This window comes from Monodelphis domestica, chromosome 7, assembly GCF_027887165.1.
Source record: "Monodelphis domestica isolate mMonDom1 chromosome 7, mMonDom1.pri, whole genome shotgun sequence".
Classification (NCBI taxonomy): Eukaryota; Metazoa; Chordata; class Mammalia; order Didelphimorphia; family Didelphidae; genus Monodelphis; species Monodelphis domestica.
The window spans coordinates 154,739,819-154,764,658 of record NC_077233.1 but is presented as its reverse complement, the minus strand read 5'-3'; the positions used below and the strand labels follow the sequence as shown (position 1 = coordinate 154,764,658).

The 24,840-nt window shown below is 36.4% G+C and overlaps 1 protein-coding gene across 4 annotated transcripts in view; it reads right to left on the bottom strand.

Annotated features, from left to right (window-relative positions):
- ELP1 (elongator acetyltransferase complex subunit 1) overlaps positions 1 to 24,840 on the bottom strand; it is a 105,212-nt gene that overhangs the window by 75,280 nt on the left and 5,092 nt on the right. For 3 of the 4 annotated variants that reach the window (XR_008913576.1, XR_008913575.1, XM_001362098.4), the window contains exons 3-9: positions 19,808 to 19,960; positions 18,174 to 18,255; positions 17,382 to 17,462; positions 16,420 to 16,505; positions 6,474 to 6,573; positions 4,327 to 4,417; positions 1,937 to 2,060 (exon numbers count right to left, since the gene is read on the bottom strand). Coding sequence is in view for 2 of the 4 variants with exons in the window: in XM_001362098.4 (XP_001362135.2) it covers positions 1,937 to 2,060; positions 4,327 to 4,417; positions 6,474 to 6,573; positions 16,420 to 16,505; positions 17,382 to 17,462; positions 18,174 to 18,255; positions 19,808 to 19,960 (717 nt within the window). In the remaining 2 variants the exon portion in view is untranslated. Of the gene's footprint in view, positions 1 to 1,936; positions 2,061 to 4,326; positions 4,418 to 6,473; positions 6,574 to 16,419; positions 16,506 to 17,381; positions 17,463 to 18,173; positions 18,256 to 19,807; positions 19,961 to 24,061; positions 24,206 to 24,840 lie in introns of all 4 variants that reach the window. The other variant, XM_016424086.2, reaches the window with a different exon arrangement.

Sequence of the window (24,840 nt, the reverse complement as noted above, 5' to 3'; positions counted from 1 at the left end):
ACCCTTACCTTCCATCTTAAAATCAATACTAAGTATTGATTCCAAGGCAGAAGAGTGGTAAGGGCTAGGCAATGGGGATTAAGTGACTGCCCAGGTCAGATTTGAACCCAGGACTCCCATCTCTAGGCCTGGCTCTCAATCCACTAAACGACCCAGCTGCCCCCTTTAATAGATGTTTTTTAAAACTGTACTTGACCTGCTACAAACAGTAAACAAATTAGGCTGAAGAGTTTAGAGAAAAGCATGACTGGATGCATATGTCTATATATTTTGAGTATAAAACACTGAGCCTCAGAATAAGGGCCTGTATCCTACATAATAGTCCCATGCACTCTACAAGCAAAACTCTTTAGATCTGCATAAACCAAATAGTTTTGAACTAGTTCAACTCTAAGATTAATTCTTTTTTTTTTTTTAAACCCTTACCTTCCATCTTGGAGTCAATACTGTGTATTGGCTCCAAGGCAGAAGAGTGGTAAGGGCTAGGCAATGGGGGTTAAGTGACTTGCCCAGGGTTACACAGCTGGGAAGTGTCTGAGGTCAGATTTGAACCTAGGACCTCCCATCTCTAGGCCTGACTCTCAATCCACTGAGTCACCCAGCTGCCCCCTCTAAGATTAATTCTTAAGAGAAGTCAACTAACCTACTAAGTAAGCACTTACTTATTCATAAAATCTGTATTTTAACCAACTAGCAAGCATTCATCAAACATGCACTATATCAGGTGAGATACTAGGTGGAACAAATAGATCACTGTGCCTGGAGTCACACCAGAGTTAGATCTGACCTAAGATACTAGCTGTGTGATCCTGAGCAAGTCACTTAACTCCTGTCTGCTTAAGACTGGAGAAGGAAATTTTATATGTAATTGGGAAAAGAAAACATTACTGAAAAGTAAAAAACAAACAAAAAATACTGGAGAAGCAAATGGCAAACCAGTCCATGATATTTGCTAAGAAAACCCTATAGTGAAATGGTCCATGGGGTTTGCAAAGAGTTGGACGTGACTGAATGACTAAGCAACATGTGTCAAACATGAGAGTACAAAGAATAAAACAATTCCTACTTGCAAGAGGTTTCCATTTCACCGGAGGAGAAAATGATTACTTATACATACACAGCATCAATATAAAGTTAACCAATACATATATACACAAAGTACTTAGATACAAAGAAGATGATACTGGGAAGGAGGGGCCCAAGCAGTTCAGGGAATCAGGAAAGGTTTCATGTAGAAGACAGTACTTTAGCCCTGTCAGTTTGAAGAGAAAATGCATTCTCAGGTGTAGTTCAATTCTTAGCACGTGACAGACTTGAAATAAATGCGTATTAATTTGATTTGCCTTTCAGGTATAGCAAAAAGCCATTACAAAGGCAATTAAGATGAAGAAATGTAGAGAATCAACAAAAGAACAGCTAAACTGATTATGCGATCTATAGCTGCTCCACAGCTATAAGTATAGCTCTTTCTATGAGAAAGAGTTCATAACATTCAAGGGAAAGAATTCTGAAAAGTCAAAAAGTATTTAATAGACATGTAAATGAATTCCAAAAGCAACTGTTATCACTAAACCATGATATCAGGCATATGACAAAAGGCAAAAATTAATCTTATCGCTTTCAATATAATCAAGGAATAGGACATCTCATTTTTAAAAATAAATTTACTCTGTAAAAAAACCTCTTTAAAAAAAAAAAATCATGTACCCAGCACAGTGATTTAAAGAAGGTCATAATAAATGACTGCTGAATGGAATACTAGCTATGGTTGATTTGTTTTCCTTAAGAATTCATGTCTTTAGCAATAATTAAATTAATACCCTTTAATAAATGACTTTTCTGTTTACACCAAAAGTAAGCACAAACCTTTCCTATAGTTATGGAACATTTTCTCAACATGGTAAGCTCAATATTAATTCATCATGTACCTACTCACCTTTACCTGACCTTTCTGGAAAGGAAGTATAAAATCTCCATGAAGAAGTCCATTTTTTTCAAAAAACACAACATCATGTTGGTTAGGTTTATTCTGTGTAGATGCAATCAAACTACCAGAAGGCCTTAAAGCAAAACAAGAGTATTACAATAAAGCCAAGAGATTTTCCCAACAGCAAAGAAAGTGGAAGTAAAATGGGTACCCACTTATTGGGAAACTGCTGCACAAACTATGGTATATGAATCGAGTGAAATATTTTCTTACTGTAATAAATACCAAATGTAAAGAATTCAGACACAGTTGGGAGACAGAATAGGTGTATGTTCCAAAGCAAACATATGTATGAACTGACAGAAATTAGCAGAACTAGAGTAATAATTACACGACGATAAGAATAAAGAGGAAAATAACATTAAAGGACATCATAACTTATCTTATGTTAAATTTCATAACTTAAGATGTTTGAGTGTAAAACATGCCTTTTGGCAGAGGGACAGTGAACTATAGGTATGGAATGAGATATACTTTATCATACATGGTCAATGACTTTTTTCTTCATTGTACTTTTTACAAGAGACAATATTTTGGGGATTAGTAGGGTGAAAAAAGTGATATTAATTTTTAAAGTTTTAAATTTACATAAAATCTTCATGGCTTAATTGGCTCAGTCATGGGTCCAAAATATTCTGTTTCCTTTACAACCATTAAAGATTCACCATTCACTTAAATCATACTCTCATAAGATCTCCAAATCAATGGAGGCTACATTCATTTCTTAAGATTTCTTATAAGACCTTAAAACAATCAACTCAGAATTTTCCTTGTTTCAATTGCTCCTCTCTATGAGAATTTTCATATACACTACTAAGTATAACTGAAAAAGGATTGTAAGCAAAATTTTTAATTTCTTATTATGAACTGCTTGCTTTTGCTTTATTATAATAAATTCAGTATGTAACTTTGAAAGCTATATGGATGTTTTAGTTTATTTGAATAATTCAAAACTGAATTCTGAGTTGGATAAATTCAAAACTACTTGTTTTGTGCTCAGAATAGTATATACAATACTGTATCAATATGCTTGTCAACCCCCACCCCCACAGACTATCCTCATGCTTTGTCATCTCTGGCTGCCAGGTAAAATTTCAGGGTTATCTTCTTTTACATTTCTCTTTTTATCAATAATGTAGAGCATCCTTTCCTATGACTGTTAATAGTCTTGCAAGTCTTCTTTTTAAAACTGTATGTTGATATCTTTTGACTATTTCTAGGTTGGGGTCTTATATATATTCCCATTAGCTTATACAAATTTTGGATATCTGACCCTTATCAGAGATTATGATATAAAGGGTTTTTTTTTTTCAGTTGATCACTTCCTTTCTTATCATAATTGCATTAATTTTGTTCAGGGCAAAGCTCTTCAATTTCATGTAAACAAAACAGAATTAAAACAGTGATTTTTAATCCACTCTGCTATTTAATGAAATATTCCTCTTGTGAAAGATTTATATGTTATAAAAAAAAAGAGAAGTGTACAATTCTATGATTTGGTGATAGAAGTATGACCAAAACAACATAGTTTAAAAATAAATCTTTTACAAAGGTTGGTTCAGTTCTCTTGTTTGCCTCACAGAATGAAGTAAATCAGTCCAACTCAAATAGAAATGGAGGCCATTAAACTATACATGAGGGCCATATATTAAAATTAACTATGTTCTATACTATATATTTTTTTTTAATATTTCCCAATTACATTTCAATCTGGTTGCAAAGTGCAGACCAGGACCTCTTGTATGATATCTCTTGGGTAGTTAGAACTAAAATATAGATCTTGCTCCTTTTTCTTGTTATCTAAGAAGAGGCAAGGGCAATAGAAACAAATTTTGGATAGCTAGAAGTTCAAACATTATTATATGCCATGGAAATAAGAAGTTAACACTTATATAGCTCTTTAAGGATTGCAAAGCACTTCATATAAACTATAAAAGCTAAAATTGCACTAAGACTTCTGGAATATCCTGTGTTATCTCAATTGATGGTACCTCTTAAGGAACTTTTTCTTGACCAGGAACTAGACTGTTTTGAGAACTTAAATGGAAGAGATTAAAGTATGCTAATAAATGAAATAACATACATAATATGTTTTTCAAGACAGATTTTTGATGGAGAAGTGAAAATCAAAAGCAAATCTTTGAACTTTACCTAAATGAAATCTACAAATGGCACTAAGGTCAAACCTTAGCAAAGACTAACTACAAGAAAAGACATAAAATTCAAAAGCATTCCATTTCTACATGGCTATCCTCAAGAGAATTTTAATAAGAGTTCAGAAAAAAAAATCAAGGTTTTGAAGAAACTATGAGCTATCAATCAAAGCAGCCTCTACTTACTTCCAGGCCAGAGCTTGTCCTAGTCCTGCAACAGGCTCACTGGTTGATTGTAAAACAAGCTCTCTGTTCCATACTCTGATTTTCCGAGCCCCTATAGAGCAAATGGTTTGAAAATGATTGAATTATTTTTTTTCTATTTTTTTATTTGTTTATTGATAATTACGTTATAACAAATTTCCACAAGTTTTCCTAAGTTATATAATTCAACTTATTTCCCTCTCTTCCTTTCCCCCTCCTGGTACTGGCAGGCAATTCAATCTGGGTTATACATGTATTATCAAGTATAGTTCCATATTGTTCATTTTTTTAATACTCATCTTCTGTCTTAGAATCAATACTTTCTTTGGTTCCAAGGCAGAAAAGTGGTAAGGGCCAGGCAATGGGGGTTAAGTGACTTGCCCAGGGTCACACAGCTAGTAAGTGTCTGAGGCCAGATTTGAACCCAGGACCTCCCATTTCTAGGCCTGGCTCTCAATCCACTGAGCTGCCCAGCTGTCCCCTAGGGTTCATTTTTGTTAGTGAGTAATCTTATAAAACCAAAATGTCCAAAACAAACAATTGAAAAATCATATTTTTTCATCTGCATTCTGACTCCAACAGTTCTTTCTCTGGAGGTGGACAGGATTCTTTGTCCTAAGTCCTTCAGAATTGTCCTGGATCATTGTATAGCTGAGAGTAGCTAAGTCAGTTACTCAGTTGATCACTGAATCCAGATTAAAGAAGAATAGAATTGGGGGCGAGAGGAAAGAAATGAAGAGGGGAAGCTACAAATTATGATCAATTCAGCATGTTTTTGAGGAATCCCTTTATGAATGAAAAGTCTAAAATTAATTTCCAAACATAATTTACACACAAATAGTTTCACAGTTCCTTGCTAGATCATCAATCCTTTTAGAATTTAGAGACAAACACTCATTGAAAAGAGAGGAGGGGACAGCTGGGTGGCTTGGTGGATTGAGAGCCAGACCCAGAGATGGGAGGTCCTAGGTTCAAATCTGGCCTCAGACACTTCTCAGTTGTGTAACCCTGGGCATATCAATTAACTCCCATTGCTTACCCTTATCACTCTTCTGCCTTGGAACCAATCAATATACAGTATTGATTCCAAGACAGAAGGTATGGGTTTAAAAAAAAATGGTATGGTGACTCAGAAAAAGTATGTACTTTTCTCTCTTACTCTCTGATTTATTTGCCTTTAGTTATCAGTCAGATTTTAGTTTCTCAGAAACTTAATATTAGAAACTTGTTTCTTCTCTCTCTTTTTTTTAAACCCTTACCTTCTGTCTTAGAATCACTACTGTGTATTGGTTCTAAGGCAGAAGAGTGGTAAGGATTAGGCAATTGTTAAGGGTAAAATTAGGGGTTATTGACTGAATATATTATACTAGTGGTTGCCAGGGATTAATTCAATCCCAATAAAATACTCAAGTCAGTTTGGGATTTTTATGGTGGTTTAATTACAATAGAGAGCAGAAATTAAGAAGAAGAAGAGAGAGAAGAGAATTACTTTATAAGGGACTGTCAAAATAATCAACAGGGAGGGCAGTCTTGAAAATATGCCATGTAAGTGATAGATGAAGGAAAATTCTTAAGAGATTCCTATTTTATTCAACTATGTATCCCTCACAGTGTCAAGCAGTGTTTTTTGTTTTGTTTGTTTTTTTAAACCCTTACCTACCATCTTGGAATCCATACTGTGCATTAGTTCCAAGGCAGAAGAGTGGTAAGGGCTAGGCAATGAGGTTAAGAGACTTGCTCAGGGTCACATAGCTGAGAAGTGTCTGAGGCCAGATTTGAACCTAGGACAGCCCATCTCTAGGCCTGGCTCTTAATCCACTGAGCCAACTAGCTGCCCTCCAGTTTTTTATATAGTAGCTGCTCAATAAATAATTGTTGACTCAATTACTATTTACCTTGGAATAGAGAAGACTTAGGGGAGATATGATAGCCCTTCAAATATATGACTTTGGACTAAATGAATTTTTGATTCTCCTTTCATCACTTAGATTCCATTCTTTAGCATTCATACGTATAATCATTTACAATTAGAAAAATTATCTGAAAATGAAATGAGGGATAATTTCTTGAATTTACTAATAAAATTAAATTTTAAAAAGAATTCTTATGGATGCAGTTCATATCCATACCTGTCTCTGGACAAACAGCACTCACAGCAAAAAACTGGCCATCTCCCCTCCAGGTAACTTGAGGTCTATGATCATCCCAGGGCAAAGCAGGCTGTTCATTCTGGGTGAGGAAGAGAAAAGAAACAAAAATATCAACTAGATATTTGAAATAATGCATCTTTGCACTGTTCCCTATCTTCTCACTACCCCCAATAAAAGAGTCTCTAGTAACTAAAAATCAAATATTTTGAATATATAGTAAACCCTAACTATATGGAGGTCAACTATCCTTCCCGAACCCTCAAGCTTCCATAAGTAGCATGTACTCAGAAATAGCGGGTCTCTGTAAAAGTGAACAAATAAAACTGCAAGTACTTCTTTGGCAATGAAGCAGCATATTCTGAACAACTAATGAGAATGAAATAACACAGGGAAGACTCTTAGAAGTGAAAAGTATATCCAAAAAAATCATAACAATAGTTAGTATCTCTCACTTAAGCAGTTTTTTAAAGTTTGCAAGGCACTTCATGTATATTATCTTATCTAACAATCTCATAATAATCCTGTGAGGTAGGTACTATTATTATCCTCATTTTGTCAATGAGGAAATAGGCTGAGAAAGGTCAAATGATTTGTCTACAGTCACATCAGTTAGTATTTGAGATGGGATAAAAACTCAAGTTTCCCTAACTCCATGTCCAATATTTTAACTGCTCTGACAAACTGCCTCCCAAAGAGGTTCAGTTCATCCTCAGTAATGCAGTTGTGGTATGTGGTAACCGTTGGTATCTACTGACAGACACTTTTTAAAAATAGAAAGACAAGAAGCACGGGAGAAGAAATGAGACACACACACAAAGAAGACAGCTGCTATAAGTAGCAATAAGAGCAGAGATCATAAGAAATAATGAAAGCAATGAGCAATTCTAACACTGGAAAAGAGTATGAAATGAATAGGCATGAAATAAAATTGAATGTTTTCTGGTTGTGTCCACAACCATTTGTACATCAATATATTAACCCTTGATAAAATGGGGCATTTCTACTCTGTGTGTATATCTGGGGGGTGGGGTGAAAAGTACTAAAACCGTACCTGTGCTATATATAACCTGAGACCCTGAAGACATCACATTTCTTGAAGAAAATATACCAATGTGTATAGTTGGTAAAAATGGGGGGAGAAATGAAGGGGACAGGATTCACTATATATATACTGTAAAGAAAAACTAAGTCAAAATACAGTGAAATATTTTAATCTATAAATATTTTTTTTAATTTTTGAAATTAAATTTTATGTAGTCAGAGAATATAATATAAGCAGTTTCAAAAACAAATATAATCTTTAAATTGTATGAAAACTATTTTAAATCAAATATAAGAGAAATACAAATTAAAATATTTTTGAGCTTTAAATCACACAAAGCAGATTGACAAAAATGATAAAAGATGGGAAAATCAATATTGGTTAGGAATTTCAAGGAAGTCACTCTAATTGTATCAGTCCATACCTATATATGGTCAAGGGAAATAGTTAAAATATAAAGATTGTCTTAGGAGAGTGCATGCTCAGTCCTGTGCATGGCAAGTAAAGCCTTTGACCCTTGTTCCCAGTGTCCCCCAGGATTAGGTGTGAAATCAGGTTTCTTTGTGCTCACCTGGCTGAGACAAACCACACCTATACCTTGTCATAATTTACAATTGACCAATGGCAATCCACTATGTATTCATCAATATACATTGTGTACATTTGCATCTCAATAATAATAAATAGGAGCTCCACAGAGAGCCAGCCCTCTTTACCTTATCACCCCTCACCTGTCTCTGTCTTTCCTGGAGCTTGGCCTCTGGCCAAGCCCAACTTTAACTTCCTCCCTTTCTATCTCTATCTCTCTTCCTGAAAGACCTTTCATCCTCAATCTCTTATCCTCAAGTGGTTCATGCTTAGAGTACCAGCTCTAAGGAACCAGTGTTAATCTATAAATATTATATGAACACACAAGAAATAAAAAGGATTTGGTTACATCAAAGAAATCATACTATAAAGTTTTCAATTTGTGTTAAGTGAAAGATTTTTTAAAAGACTGTATTAACCTTAAAAAATAAAATGAACACTTTTACATGATTTGAAAAAGGGAAATAAAGGAAATGTTGATCATCAATAAAATACTGTGAATCCCCATGGCTTAAAATGCATAGCATGTTGGAAAATTTTTTGTGAGATTCTTACTTACTTAAATTTATTGCACACAGTGTCACAGAACACACTCAACTAAAATAGAGCACTTAAATCAACTTGTATGAGAGTGGTTTTCAGAGAAAAAAATGTGAGGGTACTCCTATTTCTAGCCCAATATTTATTTATTTTATTTTATCTCTTTTAAACCCTTACCTTCCATCTTAGAGTCAATCCTGTGTATTGGTTCCAAGGCAGAAGAGTGGTAAAGGCTAGGCAATGGGGGTTAAGTGACTTGCCTAGGGTCACACAGCTAGGAAGTGTCTGAGGCTAGATTTTAACCTAGGACCTCCTATTGCCTCCCTAGCCCAATATTTATTGGAAAACAAAAATATTTAATGAATAGTCAGTTGAACTGTGTCTATTTTTTAAAGGGCGACACTGCCACTTAAAACTAAGAAACAGGGACTTCCGGTTAAGATGGCGGCTTAGAGAAAGCTGAAGTTCAGATCTCCGGAAAACCCTTCCCGACCGATCTCAAACTAGAAGCTCCTAAGGCGCCGAAATTCAAAACGATCAACAGCACAGACCCTGGGAACCCTCCTCCTGGACCTGGACCCGGTTCAAAAGGTACGGCTCCCCTTAAAAGCCAGAACCCGAGATCCCTCGGACCTCAGGGGTAGGAGCGCAGAGTCCAAGGCTCCCGGAAGCGGCAGCCGCGCCGGGCTCAGAGAGCAGGGTCTGAGGAACAACAACCCTCAGGGTCTTCTACCCAAGTCCCAGTCCGGGTGAAAGTTACTGCCTGGGGCTTCCGCTGCAGAGAGCCTGTCGGTCTGGGTGAAAGTTACTGCCTGGGGCCTCCGCTGCAAAGAGCTGGTCAAAACAACAGCAACCCTCAGGGCGGGCAAGACAGCCTCACGGGCTGGATCCTGCTATCCAAGTCTCAGTGAAAGTCTGTGCTCTCGGAGCTTGGGGAAGCGGCAGCCCATCCCCCCGCAGGCCGAGGAAACAGCCTCACGGCCAGGGATTCTGAAGGCAACTTCCGGAAATCGAGCCAGGGGGAGAGTGTGGCCTCGTGGTCCGACCCTTCCATTCCAGTTCCAGTGAGGCATATTCAGTTTAACCCAGGGAACGCTCATAGAACCAACATCTGCCCAGGACTAAAGCCTCTGATCACCAGACAAAGACAAGAAAAGCCAATCCTCCACGTTCAGAGATGACAAACTCCACAGAAGCACAGAAGCCCCAAAATACCAAGAAAAATAAGAAGAAAGGGGCGACTCTGGACACATTCTATGGAGCCAAAATACAAAATACAGAGCAGATAGAAGAAGATATACAAGAAAATTCTCCAAAATCTTCCAAAGGAAATAGAAACTCTCCACAAACCCATGAAGAATTTGAATCAGAAAGGACCAAAAAGATGGAAGCCCTCTGGGAGGAAAAGTGGGAAATGATGCAAAAGAAATTCACGCATCTACAAAACCAGTTTGACCAAACTGTAAAAGAAAACCAGGCTTTAAAGCAAGAACTAATAAAGCAAAGCCAAAACACCAAGAAATTAGAAGAGAACATAAAATATCTCACCGACAAGGTGATAGATCTGGAAAACAGGGGGAGAAGAGAAAATTTAAGAATAATTGGACTCCCAGAAAAGCCAGAAATAAACACCAAACTGGACATGGTGATACAAGATATAATCAAAGAAAATTGCCCAGAGATTCTGGAACAAGGGGGCAATACATCCACTGACAGAGCTCACAGAACACCTTCTACACTAAACCCCCAAAAGACAACTCCCAGGAATGTAATTGCCAAATTCCAAAGCTATCAAACAAAAGAAAAAATCCTACAGGAAGCCAGAAAAAGACAATTTAGATATAAAGGAATGCCAATCAGGGTCACACAAGACCTTGCAAGTTCTACGCTGAATGATCGTAAGGCATGGAACATGATCTTCAGAAAGGCAAGAGAGCTGGGTCTCCAACCAAGAATCAGCTACCCAGCAAAACTGACTATATACTTCCAAGGGAAAGTATGGGCATTCAACAAAATAGAAGACTTCCAACTTTTTGCAAAGAAAAGACCAGAGCTCTGTGGAAAGTTTGATACCGAAAATCAAAGAGCAAGGAATACCTGAAAAGGTAAATATTAAGGAAAGGGGAAAAATGTTATCTTCTTTTACTCAAACTCTCTTCTATAAGGACTACATTTATATCAACCTATGTATACTAATATGTGGGGAAAATGTAATGTATAAATAGGGGGTAAAGAAAGACCAAATAGAATAATGGTTCTCACACAAAGATTCACAGGGGAAGGGGAGGGGAAGAAAACTCCTATAAGAAGGAGAGGAAGAGAGGGGGGGGGGGGGTTACTTAAACCTCAATCTCAGGGAAATCAACTCTGAGAGGGAAAAACATCCAGATCCATTGGGATCTTGAATTCTATCTTACCCAACAAGGGTAAGGAGAAGGGAAAACCAAGGGGGGGAGGGGGAGAGGGAGAACAAAAAGGGAGGGAAAGAGAGGGGGGAGGGGGAGGGAACAAAAAGGGAGGGACTAAAAAGGGAAACATCAAGGGAGGGGACAAGGGGGACTGATTCAAAGTAAATCACTGGACTAAAAGGTAGAGCTGAAGAAGAAAAGGTTAGAATTAGGGAAGGCAATCAAAATGCCAGGGAGTCCACAAATGACAATCATAACTTTGAACGTGAATGGGATGAACTCACCCATAAAACGTAGACGAATAGCTGAATGGATTAGAATCCAAAACCCTACCATATGTTGTCTTCAAGAAACACACATGAGGCGGGTTGACACCCACAAGGTCAGAATTAAAGGATGGAGTAAGACCTTCTGGGCCTCAACTGATAGAAAGAAGGCAGGAGTGGTAATCATGATATCTGATAAAGCCAATGCAAAAATAGACCTGATCAAAAGGGATAGGGAAGGTAATTATATTTTGTTAAAAGGGACTCTAGACAATGAGGAAATATCATTAATCAACATGTATGCACCAAATAATATAGCACCCAAATTTCTAATGGAGAAACTAGGAGAATTGAAGGAAGAAATAGACAATAAAACCATACTAGTGGGAGACTTAAACCAACCATTATCAAATTTAGATAAATCAAATCAAAAAATAAATAAGAAAGAGGTAAAAGAAGTGAATGAAATCTTAGAAAAATTAGAATTAATAGACATATGGAGAAAAATAAATAGGGATAAAAAGGAATACACCTTCTTCTCAGCACCACATGGCACATTCACAAAAATTGACCATACATTAGGTCACAGAAACATAGCACACAAATGCAAAAAAGCAGAAATAATGAATGCAGCCTTCTCAGATCACAAGGCAATAAAAATAATGATTAGTAATGGTACATGGAAAACCAAATCTAAAACCAATTGGAAATTAAACAATATGATACTCCAAAACCGTTTAGCTAAAGAAGAAATCATAGAAACAATTAATAATTTCATCAAGGAAAATGACAATGGCGAAACATCCTTTCAAACCTTTTGGGATGCAGCCAAAGCGGTAATCAGAGGCAAATTCATATCCCTGAAAGCTCATATTAACAAACAAGGGAGAGCAGAGATCAATCAACTGGAAATGCAATTGAAAAAACTCGAAAGCGATCAAATTAAAAACCCCCAGCAGAAAACCAAATTAGAAATCCTAAAAATTAAGGGAGAAATTAATAAAATCGAAAGTGATAGAACTATTGATTTAATAAATAAGACAAGAAGCTGGTACTTTGAAAAAACAAACAAAATAGACAAAGTACTGGTCAATCTAATTAAAAAAAGGAAGGAAGAAAAGCAAATTCACAGCATTAAAGATGAAAAGGGGGACAGCACCTCCAATGAGGAGGAAATTAAGGCAATCATTAGAAATTACTTTGCCCAATTATATGGCAATAAATACACCAATTTAGGAGAAATGGATGAATATATACAAAAATACAAACTGCCTAGACTAACAGAAGAGGAAATAGAATTCTTAAATAATCCCATATCAGAAATTGAAATCCATCAAGCCATCAAAGAACTTCCTAAGAAAAAATCCCCAGGGCCTGATGGATTCACCTGTGAATTCTATCAAACATTCAGAGAACAGTTAACCCCAATACTATACAAACTATTTGACATAATAAGCAAAGAGGGAGTTCTACCAAACTCCTTTTACGACACAAACATGGTACTGATTCCAAAACCAGGCAGGTCAAAAACAGAGAAAGAAAACTATAGGCCAATCTCCCTAATGAATATAGATGCAAAAATCTTAAATAGGATACTAGCAAAAAGACTCCAGCAAGTGATCAGAAGGATCATTCACCATGATCAAGTAGGATTCATACCAGGGATGCAGGGCTGGTTCAACATTAGGAAAACCATCCACATAATTGACCACATCAACAAGCAAACTAGCAAGAACCACATGATTATCTCAATAGATGCAGAAAAAGCCTTTGATAAAATACAACACCCATTCCTATTAAAAACACTAGAAAGCATAGGAATAGAAGGGTCATTCCTAAAAATAATAAACAGTATATATCTAAAACCAACAGCTAATATCATCTGCAATGGGGATAAACTAGATGCATTCCCAATAAGATCAGGAGTGAAACAAGGATGCCCATTATCACCTCTACTATTTGACATTGTACTAGAAACACTAGCAGTAGCAATTAGAGAAGAAAAAGAAATTGAAGGCATCAAAATAGGCAAGGAGGAGACCAAGTTATCACTCTTTGCAGATGACATGATGGTCTACTTAAAGAATCCTAGAGATTCAACCAAAAAGCTAATTGAAATAATCAACAACTTTAGCAAAGTTGCAGGATACAAAATAAACCCACATAAATCATCAGCTTTTCTATATATCTCCAACACAGCTCAGCAGCAAGAACTAGAAAGAGAAATCCCATTCAAAATCACCTTAGACAAAATAAAATACCTAGGAATCTATCTCCCAAGACAAACACAGGAACTATATGAACACAACTACAAAACACTCGCCACACAACTAAAACTAGACTTGAACAATTGGAAAAACATTAACTGCTCATGGATAGGACGAGCCAATATAATAAAAATGACCATCCTACCCAAACTTATTTATCTATTTAGTGCCATACCCATTGAACTACCAAAATACTTCTTCACTGATTTAGAAAAAACCATAACAAAGTTCATTTGGAAGAACAAAAGATCAAGGATATCCAGGGAAATAATGAAAAAAAACACATATGATGGGGGCCTTGCAGTCCCAGACCTCAAACTATATTACAAAGCAGCAGTCATCAAAACAATTTGGTACTGGCTAAGAAACAGAAAGGAAGATCAGTGGAATAGACTGGGGGAAAACGACCTCAGCAAGACAGTATACGATAAACCCAAAGATCCCAGCTTTTGGGACAAAAATCCACTATTCGATAAAAACTGCTGGGAAAATTGGAAGACAGTGTGGGAGAGACTAGGAATAGATCAACACCTCACACCCTACACCAAGATAAATTCAAAATGGGTGAGTGACTTAAACATAAAGAAGGAAACCATAAGTAAATTGGGTAAACACAGAATAGTATACATGTCAGACCTTTGGGAGGGGAAAGGCTTTAAAACCAAGCAAGATATAGAAAGAATCACAAAATGTAAAATAAATAATTTTGACTACATCAAACTAAAAAGCTTTTGTACAAACAAAACCAATATAACTAAAATCAGAAGGGAAACAACAAATTGGGAAAAAATCTTCATAGAAACCTCTGACAAAGGTTTAATTACTCATATTTATAATGAGCTAAATCAATTGTACAAAAAATCAAGCCATTCTCCAATTGATAAATGGGCAAGGGAAATGGATAGGCAGTTCTCAGATAAAGAAATCAAAACTATTAACAAGCACATGAAGAAGTGTTCTACATCTCTTATAATCAGAGAGATGCAAATCAAAACAACTCTGAGGTATCACCTCACACCTAGCAGATTGGCTAACATAACAGCAAAGGAAAGTAATGAATGCTGGAGGGGATGTGGCAAAGTAGGGACATTAATTCATTGCTGGTGGAGTTGTGAACTGATCCAACCATTCTGGAGGGCAATTTGGAACTATGCCCAAAGGGCGACAAAAGAATATCTACCCTTTGACCCAGCCATAGCACTGCTGGGTCTGTACCCCAAAGAGATAATGGACACAAAGACTTGTACAAAAATATTCATAGCTGCGCTCTTTGTGGTGGCCCAAAACTGGAAAACGAGGGGATGCCCATCAATTGGGGAATGGCTGAACAAACTGTGGTATATGTTGGTGATGGAATACTATTGTGCTCAAAGGAATAATAAAGTGGAGAAGTTCCATGGAGACTGGAACAACCTCCAGGAAGTGATGCAGAGCGAGAGGAGCAGAACCAGGAGAACATTGTACACAGAGACTAATACACTGTGGTATAATCGAACATAATGGACTTCTCCATTGGGGGCGGTGTAATGTCCCTGAACAACTTTCAGGGATCCAGGAGAAAAAAAAACACCATTCATAAGCAAAGGATAAACTATGGGAGTGGAAACACCGAGAAAAAGCAACTGCCTGAATACAGAGGTTGAGGGGACATGACAGAGGATAGACCTTAAATGAACACTCTAATGCAAATACTATCAACAAAGCAATGGGTTCAAATCAAGAAAACATCTAATGCCCAGTGGACTTACGCGTCGGCTATGGGGGGTGGGGGGGAGGAAAAGAAAATGATCTATGTCTTTAACGAATAATGCTTGGAAATGATCAAATAAAATATATTTAAAAAAAAAAAACTAAGAAACAACATAAGGTCAAATATAGCTGATGAAAAAAAATTCAATAAATCATGTAGCCAAAGAAATTACATGGCATTTCCCAGATAACTCATTTGACTATAGTCAATTTTGCATGATGATAAAACCTGTCTACTTTTACCCAGAGTGGTATTAGTAAACTATGTGTGCCTCAATTGCTTTAGCCCAACCAAGCTGAATCATAAGCTATCAAAAAAATCATAAGCTATCAAAAAATAAAACATCAATTAAAAATTTTTAAATTCACTACCCTAAAGTAAAGCCATAATACATTTATTTGTTGCATATAGATCAACTACATGTTTTTAACTGCTTTTCTTACTTTCAGTGAAAGATCATTTCTGGGCCATGGGCTTACCTGAAGCAAGAATAATTTTGATATTGGAGTCAGTGATAAAAGCCCAAACCTTTGAGTCTTATTCTATTGTTCTTTCTCCTATACTATGTTTTTTAGTGGTGAACACTTTATAGATTTTGGAGTAAAATTAACCTTAAAACACAAATCCTTAAAATGAAGAATAACACTCCTTTGTCAACAACTTGTTCAATAAACTTTACACAAGTGAGAAAGAATACAATTTTAATTCAAGATGCTTGTAACATGTCACATAGCTACACACATCCTATTAAAATTATGACTCTTAAAAGGTTACAAGACTCATTATCTCTGAGGTTCCAACAGATGCAGAGAATTGAGGTTTTATAATAGCACATAAAAACCAAATAATTACCATTAGTTGGATACCTGGGACTTTCATAGAGTACAGATTTGTTAATCACATTTGTTTCCACCATATGCTTACTACTCCCAGGCATCACTCTTTTGGGTCTGGCCAGTACACTTAAAAATAAAGTAATAACTTATAAAAAGAAATTAACTTTGCATGTCCATTACCATCACCCATTAACTGAAAGATATTATCACATAGAAAGGCATCATTACCATTTGTTTACGATGTGCAGCTTGTTTGCCTTCTGATCCATGGAACTGTGTCTCCTTTTTACCCCATCCAACAGTGATAAATTTGCCTAGAGATTAAATTTGAAAACATAAAAGATAAAATAATTAAGCCAAAAAAACTTCCATTCTTTCCTATCTAAGCTATTCATCAGTAATTATACAAGCCTTTAGAAGTCTCACTTAATTGACTCAAAGGGATTCATTTGAAATACCTGTTTCTATGCCTATTACTATGAAGAATTTAAAGAAGCCCTTTCTATTTCCCTGTTCTTTTAAAACTATTCTATAGAGTCATCTAGCAATTTTCCTGGTAAGGTTGGTTGGAAATCTTATCTCTACCACAAAAATGAGGATTTTAAAAAATGATGTGGGGACAGCTGGGTGGCTCAGTGGATTGAGAGTCAGGCCTAGAGACAGGAGGTCCTAGGTTCAAATCTAGCCTCAGACACTTCCTAGCTGTATGACCCTGGGCATTGCCTAGCCCTTACCACTCTTCTGCCTTGGAGCCAATACACAGTATTGACTCCAAGATGGAAGGTAAGGGTTTAAAAAAACTGATGTGCCCATGAGCAAAGAATAAATTATTGGAAAAGATAAAAATAACATCTCTCATTTCCAAGCTTTCAACTCATCAGCTGCCATTCAATTTTCTTGATTTCTAAAAAAATTTTAATCCAATTTTATTTTTAGTTCCAAATTCTCTCTCTTCCTTAGGCTTCTACCCAAGAAACCAACTTGGAGCATTCTCCAGGGTGGGGTGAATAAGGAGCTAAGTTTTTGCAACTGAAACCTGTCTCCAAGTTGTTCACTAATGCTCACACATCAATCTGATATTCATATTCCATGCAGTTATCTGCTTACAATAAAGCGAAGTCATCAGTGCCCAACTTTGAAAATGAAAAGCATTAGATCAAATGGTATTTCAAAGTTGGACTTGTGCTCACTTTCTCCAAAATCATCTTGATGGATTTGCCTCTCCATGATTGGTTCAAAGTCTTTAGTCATCAAAATTAAGGTTTGTTGGCCTGTCAGGAAAAGGAAAAAGAAATTGTTTTGTTTCCCAGGTTTTTGTTATTCACTAAAGACAATATTTATTCCCCAAATAAATGGTTAGTACTTAAAGGAATAAGGAAATACTTCATTGGGATACAGTATTACCAAGTGAAGAGATTCCCTCTACTAATAGAGGTTAACTGATATTTTTTAGACAGGTATCTAGGTAAGAGAGTTAATCAGTAGGCATCAGAGGTAAGACCAGAAACCAGCTCTTTTTAGTTTTAAGGCCAGCTCTCTATCCCTTATGTGAAGCTCTCCTTCCTCAGAGTCCAAAATATATTCTAATATATGTTACATTTATTGACAAGGGCATCTTTCACTCTGGCACCTCAAAATTTCTAGATCTGAAATACTCGACTAGGCATGTAGGTTTAGGCCAGTCTATTAAAAACAAATATCACCTTATGATTTACCAACAGTGATTCTACCAGAAAAATACACTGCTACCTCACTCATTCAAACAGTTTATATTTTCTCTTTCCACAAATGAAGAAAATAAAGTTTTAGCAGCATATTTTGCTTACAGGGCTAAAGACACAAACAAGAGATTTGCCCTTGCCTGTGATGCTATGCTACTTTCCCCCCTGGTCATCCTATTAAAAAAACAACCAGAAAATCCAACAGATTGAACTGGCATATTTTATGAGAGGATTAGTATAAGTAAACTGTAATAACGTAACCTGTAACAAGAAGAACAAGCTCCTGGTCTGGACTCCAACTCATGACAGACAAACCACTGGCAACATTCCCAACACATTCCAGCTAAAATACAGAAAAAAGAAAAATTAAAAGTTGAAGTTCAAATGACCAAAAACTAGAAACGAGTGTTTGTTTAAATTTTCTAGCCGATTCAAAATAACCAAAAACCAAAATAATTCAAATCTACAAAACCCTCAGCCTTATAATTGTCTCTAGCCTTCCTGGGCTAATCTTTTTGCTATTCCTTGTACACATTATTACCTCTCCTACCTCCATACTTTTGTAGAGGTTGTGGCTAATTCCTGGGATGTTCTATTCCTCATGTCAGGATCTTGACATCCCTAGACTCCTACAGGGCTTGGCTCAAGTGAGACGTCCTACATGAGGCTTTTCCTAATTCTGTCACCCCAATCTCACTTTGTTTGGTCTCTTCCCCAAAAGTAATATTATTTTGTATTTACTTTGTATTTATTTATATAGGTACATGTTAGTTCCTCCCTCATGCTCTACATCCCACACCAACCAAGAATATAAGTTCCTTGAGGACAAGAATTCTTATTTTTGTCTTTATCTTCTTAGCAAAAAATGCCTGACAGACCCCAAATAAATGCTGTTTAGAACGAATTAAACAAAATTTGAAATCCAATACACTTTTTCCTACCTATATGACCTTGGAAAAGTCACTTAACTCCCACTGCCTAGCCCTTACCACTTAGAATTAATATAACACTTTTGATCATAAAATGATCTGGAAGATTTAGGACAGATGGTTTATACAGTTGATGTAAGATATAGATATAACAACAAAAAGGATTAGGCAAGCTAGGTCACTAATCTGGAAACCCTGTTAGCAAAAGAGGGAAAAGAATCTGATAACTAAAAAGAGAAAAATTTATTGCATCAACAATCTGAGAATAGAGGAAGACAAAGTGGTTCTAGAAGCTACCTTTACCAACTTAAGTCTTTTTTTTTTTAAACTCTTACCTCCCACCTTAGAATCAATACAATGTATTGGTTCCAATGCAGAAGAGTGGTAAGGGCTAGGCAATGGGGTTAAGTGATTTGCCCAGGGTCACACAACGAGGAAGTGTCTGAGGCCAGAATTGAACCTAGGACCTCCTGTCTCTAAGCCTGGCTCTCAATCCACTGAGCTACCCAGCTACCCCTACCACCTTAGTCTTAATACATTGTAAAATTAATGCATTCATGTCAAAAATGGTAAGCTGAATTAGGTATTTTTTAAAAATTTAACAAACAATTGTAACTCAAGATCACATTTTCTAGAAATGGTCCACCTACATAAAAAAGCATAAAGCATAGCTCTTATCAATACTGTAATAATTTCATTTTAAAAATTTTATGTTCTGTCACTAGAAGACAATATAAATTCTCTGTGTGGTTCTAATCAAGGAATACCTTTTAAACATTGCCAAAGCCTAGATAACAATTCTATTAAGTATAAGGTGAAACACAGAATGCAGTAATATTTCACTTCAGAAAAATACACTCCCAAGAATACTATAACTAACTTAAATGAAGACCTTTACTATAAACACAGGAACCATTTAAGCCACTTTCCAGTTTACATGAAGACATTTATCCAACTGCCTTTTACCTGGCTGGTGCTGAGATTACAGAGTATAACATCCCCCGAAGCTGTGGCCACACATACAGACTCCTGATCCAGCAGGTCCTGGATACCCACGATGCAGCCACTGCCATCTTCAGGTAGAAAACCCCCTGATATCAAGGGAATCTCACAGGTTACCTTTAGCCCAAGAAAAAGAAGACATCATTGAGAAAACTAAGGCAGTTCACTCGCAACAGCACAGATAACTCAAATCATAAGCTATATAATGGGTGTATAAATAACTCAATCAAGTACTTAAGAGAGATCCACCATTTTAATTCAATCATTCAGAAACTTGTGAATCCTTCTGATAAGAGTTTAACACCCTCAAAAGACAAGAGGTGGGTCCCACAGACACTGCTTCCCTGGGCAGGGCTAGGCAAATTGAGAGGCTGTGATTGGTTCCCATGAAGTGGGAAAGCAAAAGGAAGTGACATTGAGAAAACTGCTTTAAAAAGGCCAGCCCAAGGATTTTCACTATCTCTCTGGGTTGGTGAGGTGAGCTGAGCTGAGCTGAAGGGAGATTCTTGGAGGCAGTCACCTCTTCCTGGAATCTTTCTGGAGAGGCTTGCTGGGTGAGTGACTGGAACTGCAGGAAGAGCCTGCGTTGTTGGAACTCTGGGTGAGAACTACCAGGAAATACACATGGAGATCAGGACTTGGGGAAGCCCCTGCCATGGCTGAGCCAGACTTCACAGGAGCAGCACTTAGGGCTTGTAGGCTAAGACTAGGCTTTGACTCCTTCATATATTTCTCACTTTCACTATCTCTACTTTGTTGTAAATAAAAGCTGCTGACAGTCATTTTGACTTGGGGGATAATATTTTATAATTGGTGACCACTTTTATAATTCTCATATTGAGTAAAACCTAAATTTAATTGTTACAAAATACAGACATTTCATAAAATATCTAAGAAAAATATTATAACAACTAAAGAGTCAGTAAGATCTACTCAGAGACAGTAAGGTAAAGGTCTCTATCTTCAAAATAGGTAAAAGCTAGAAGAGTACAAAGACAAAATACTCCCCTCCTGAAATAAGCAAGAAAAGACAACATGATCAAAAGGATTCCCCCATTTCAAATCAATTCTTTCTGTTCTAGTCAGAGTAATTAAGGTGTTTTCAATAATTTCAAATCAAAAGCTATAGGCAAATTACATTCCAGGGTAATGAAAGAAAAACTGAAAAACAGGAGAGGTTCCACAGAAATGAAGATGGATAAATGTCTCATTTTTTTTTAAGGAGGAAAAAAAGATAATTTTTAGTTGTAGATTAGTGACCTTATAGAAATTCCAGGCAAAATCCTAGGATGTATCATTAAACTAGTGTTTTGTGAATACTTGGAAAAAAAGAGGTGACTGCTGTGTCCATCAACATTAACCTCATTCCCTTTGTGTGAAGGTGGGGGCAGAGCCAGGAGAGCAGCTTAGTAGCAACAGAAGCTGGAACTGCTCCAAGAATCCTCACAAACAAATCTTAAAATAGCATTTCAAAATGACTGAAGTCACAGAACCAACAAGAAGACAGAGTGAGGGGGCTCTCCTATGGAAAATAACCTGAAAGACAGGCAAAGAGAGTAATTTTCACAGGATAAGGGGAAGCAGAAGTAAAACTGAACACAAAGGAATGCTGGCTGGCTAACCACTCCCCTCCTACCCTCCACCCACCTCTTGAGGTCCCAAACCTGCAATGAGGCCCAGGACTCTAAGTCCATAGCACCTGACCCTTAGTAAAGTCCCTATTCCCCCACCCCCAGGCAAATATCTCAGAGTGTTGTAAGTCCTGCAAGCCACCTGCAGAGGAAACAGAATCAGCACTTTTCAGAACCACCAGTCCACTGATAAAAAAAAGGCTAGGAAAATCAGCAAACAATAAAAGAAATACCTAACTATAAAAATGTTTTATGAAGACAAAGAGCAAAGAACAGATTCAGTAGGGAACACTGAGAGCAAAGCAACCCCATGTAAAACTTTAAAGAAAAATGGAAATTGGTCTGAGGCACTGGAAGAGTTCAAAAAGGAATTGAAAAAATCAAATAACAGAAGTGGAAGAAAAATGGGGAAAAAATTAAAGTAATACAAAAAGAAAATAACAGTAAAGCAAAATTGGTTAAGTGGAAAAAGAGGAATAAAAATCCAATGAAGAAAAGAGTTCCATGAAAAGTAGAATGGACCAAACAGAAAAGGAGGATAAAACGGTCATAGAAGAAAATTAGTCTTTAAAAATTAGAACTGGGCAAATAGAAGCTAATGACTTTATGAGACATCAAGAAATAATAGAACAAAATCAGAAGAATGAAAAAAAATAGAAGAAAATATGAACTATCTTATTGAAAAAACAAATGACATCGAAAATAGATCCAGGAAAGACAATTTAAGAATTATTGAACTATCTGAAAGTCATGATTAAAAAAAAATCCTTGATATCATATTATAAAAAATTATCAAAGAAAATTACACTGATATTCTTGAACCAGAAATTAAAATAGAAACAGAAAGAATCCATAAATCATTTCCTGCAATAAATCCTCAAATGACAACTGTCAGAAACATGATAGCCAAGTTCAAGAGCTCCCAGGCCAAAGAGAAAATTTGCAGCAGCCAGAAAGAAACAATTGAAATACCATGAGGTCCTAGTCAGTATTACATAGGATATGGCAGTTTCTACACTGAAGATAAAAAGGTTTGAAATATGGTATTCTGGAAATCAAGAGAAGTGGGTTTACAACTTTATGGGAAAGGCTATTAAACTAATAGATCCAAGGAAAGTATTAGTATATGTAGCAAAAATGAATTTCATTTAAGATTATGTATCTAATACCATCCTTGTGGAAGAAAACAAGAGATGTGTCGTAAATGACAATAGTTAAGTATACTTGGAACTAATCAAACCCCAAACTAGCCCCAAAAGATAGTTGACTAAAGGATTTCTGAAGAGGAATTCCATAAGGTTCTTTTAGCTCTCTTCTTTTTTGAATTTTCATCAATGGGAAGTAGGAAGTATTTTCATCAGTAGGAAGATATAGATAACACACATGTGCATTAAATCAGTAGATGCCATGAAGTCTAGAGAGAACTAAATATAGTATGTGATAGAACTGGGATCCCAAAAGATTTTAGAAGGCTGGAATAAGCTTAATTTTTTTTAAATGAGAGGATGAAGTCCTACCATTTGAATTTTAAAAGATTAACTACATAAATTCTTTTTTGTGGTGGCAAAGAATTTGAAATTGAGGGGATGTCCATCAAATGGATGCATAAATTATGGTATATGATGGAAAAGAAAAAACCTGTAAAGATAGATATATAGATATATATATATAAACTGATGCTGAGCAGAACCAGAACATTTTATACACTAAGTAATATTGTACAATGATCAACTGTGAAGATTAGCTATTCTCAGCAATACAATGATCCAAGACAATTCTGAAGGACTGATTACAAAAAATGATATCCACCTCCAGAGAAAGAATTGATAGAATCTGAATACACTTGAAGCATTCCATTTTTTATTTTATTTTACTTGTGTTTTTATTTATGGGTTTTGGTTTTATATGAGTATTCTCTAACAACATGATCAATATGGAAATATATTTTCCATAATCATAAATGTATAATCTAGTTCAAATTACTTACCATCTCAGGGTGGGGGAAAAAAGGGAAAGAGGGAAACAATTTGGATCCCATAATTTTGGAAAACATTAAAAATTATATGTAAATGGGGAGAGAAATAAAATATATCATTAAACAATTTTTTTTAATTTCCTACATAGAACAGAATGGAGATAATATTACTAGAGAAGAGGTGATGTGAAAAGGATCTGGGAATGTTAGTAGACTTCAAGTTCAATTTAAATGTGACATAGCAAATTAGCAGAAATTTGGTAGGCTTCATTAGTAGAAATATGATAGATTGTAAGGGTAAATTCAGGGTTATGACTGAATATAAATTTAGTTGGTCGCCAGGGATTAATTCAAATCCCAAATAAAATACTCATTTGGAAATTTTATGGTGGTTTAATTAATAAAAAGGGAAAGAATTAAGAAGAAGAGAGAGGGAAAAGGGTATAGGATTTCTCTGGCCTAGCCTGAGCCAAGGGGAGTTCAGAGACCTTCCAGCCACGAGGCCTACTCTGAGATTTGGAGCCTCCTAGGAGGATGGTGGTTTTAGGGAAACTAAAGGAGATAAAAAAGAATCAGCCTAAACTCCGAGAGAGCTCAGTGAAGAGGCCTCACCTGAACTAGGCTACTAAGCTTCTCCCAGTATTGTATCAAGGACGTTCACCACCAAACCCGGACAATAGCTGCAGCCACACCAAGATGCCAAGACGCTCAGCACGCTGCCACCAGCCACCTCTCCGTTGCAAGAGCCAGAGCCATCTCTCCGCGAAAAGAGAGCGAAGAAAGGAAATGACGCAAAATATATAGACCGTTTTTACATCACTTTCTGCATCTCACATGTACCAATGGTAGCTTAAGCTTGACTTGGGACAGCCCAGGGGGTCTGTCAGTTGTTTCTGATTTGTCATTTGCTAGCACATGTCTGTCACAGGCCATCCTTCTTAACACTTAATCCTTAAGTAAGGGTGTAGGCATTCCTGTTTTGTTAGACTAAGCAGGGTGGAGTAAATATAAATTTCACAATACAGAACAAAGAAGGGGAGAGTCCCACAATATTGTTGCCCTGAAACACATTCAGAATATATCAGGATAAATGAAAATCATTTCAGTTTCAGGCACTGACAAGTCAGAAAATGTACAGAAGAAGGGGACCAAGATGGTAAAAGGACTAATAAAAAGGCCACAGGAGGAACTGATTGAAGAAACTGAGTATATTTAACCAAAAATGGGAAGACTTAAGGGAAAAGCTGATGTCTTCAAGTATGTGATGGGTTGTCAAATGGAAGGCTTGTTCCATATCACTCCAGGTAGATTTAGGAATAACAGTAAAGAGAATTTCAACTATTCATAAGTGAGGGGAAAAAATCTTAATAAATTAGTCCTGCCCAAAAGCC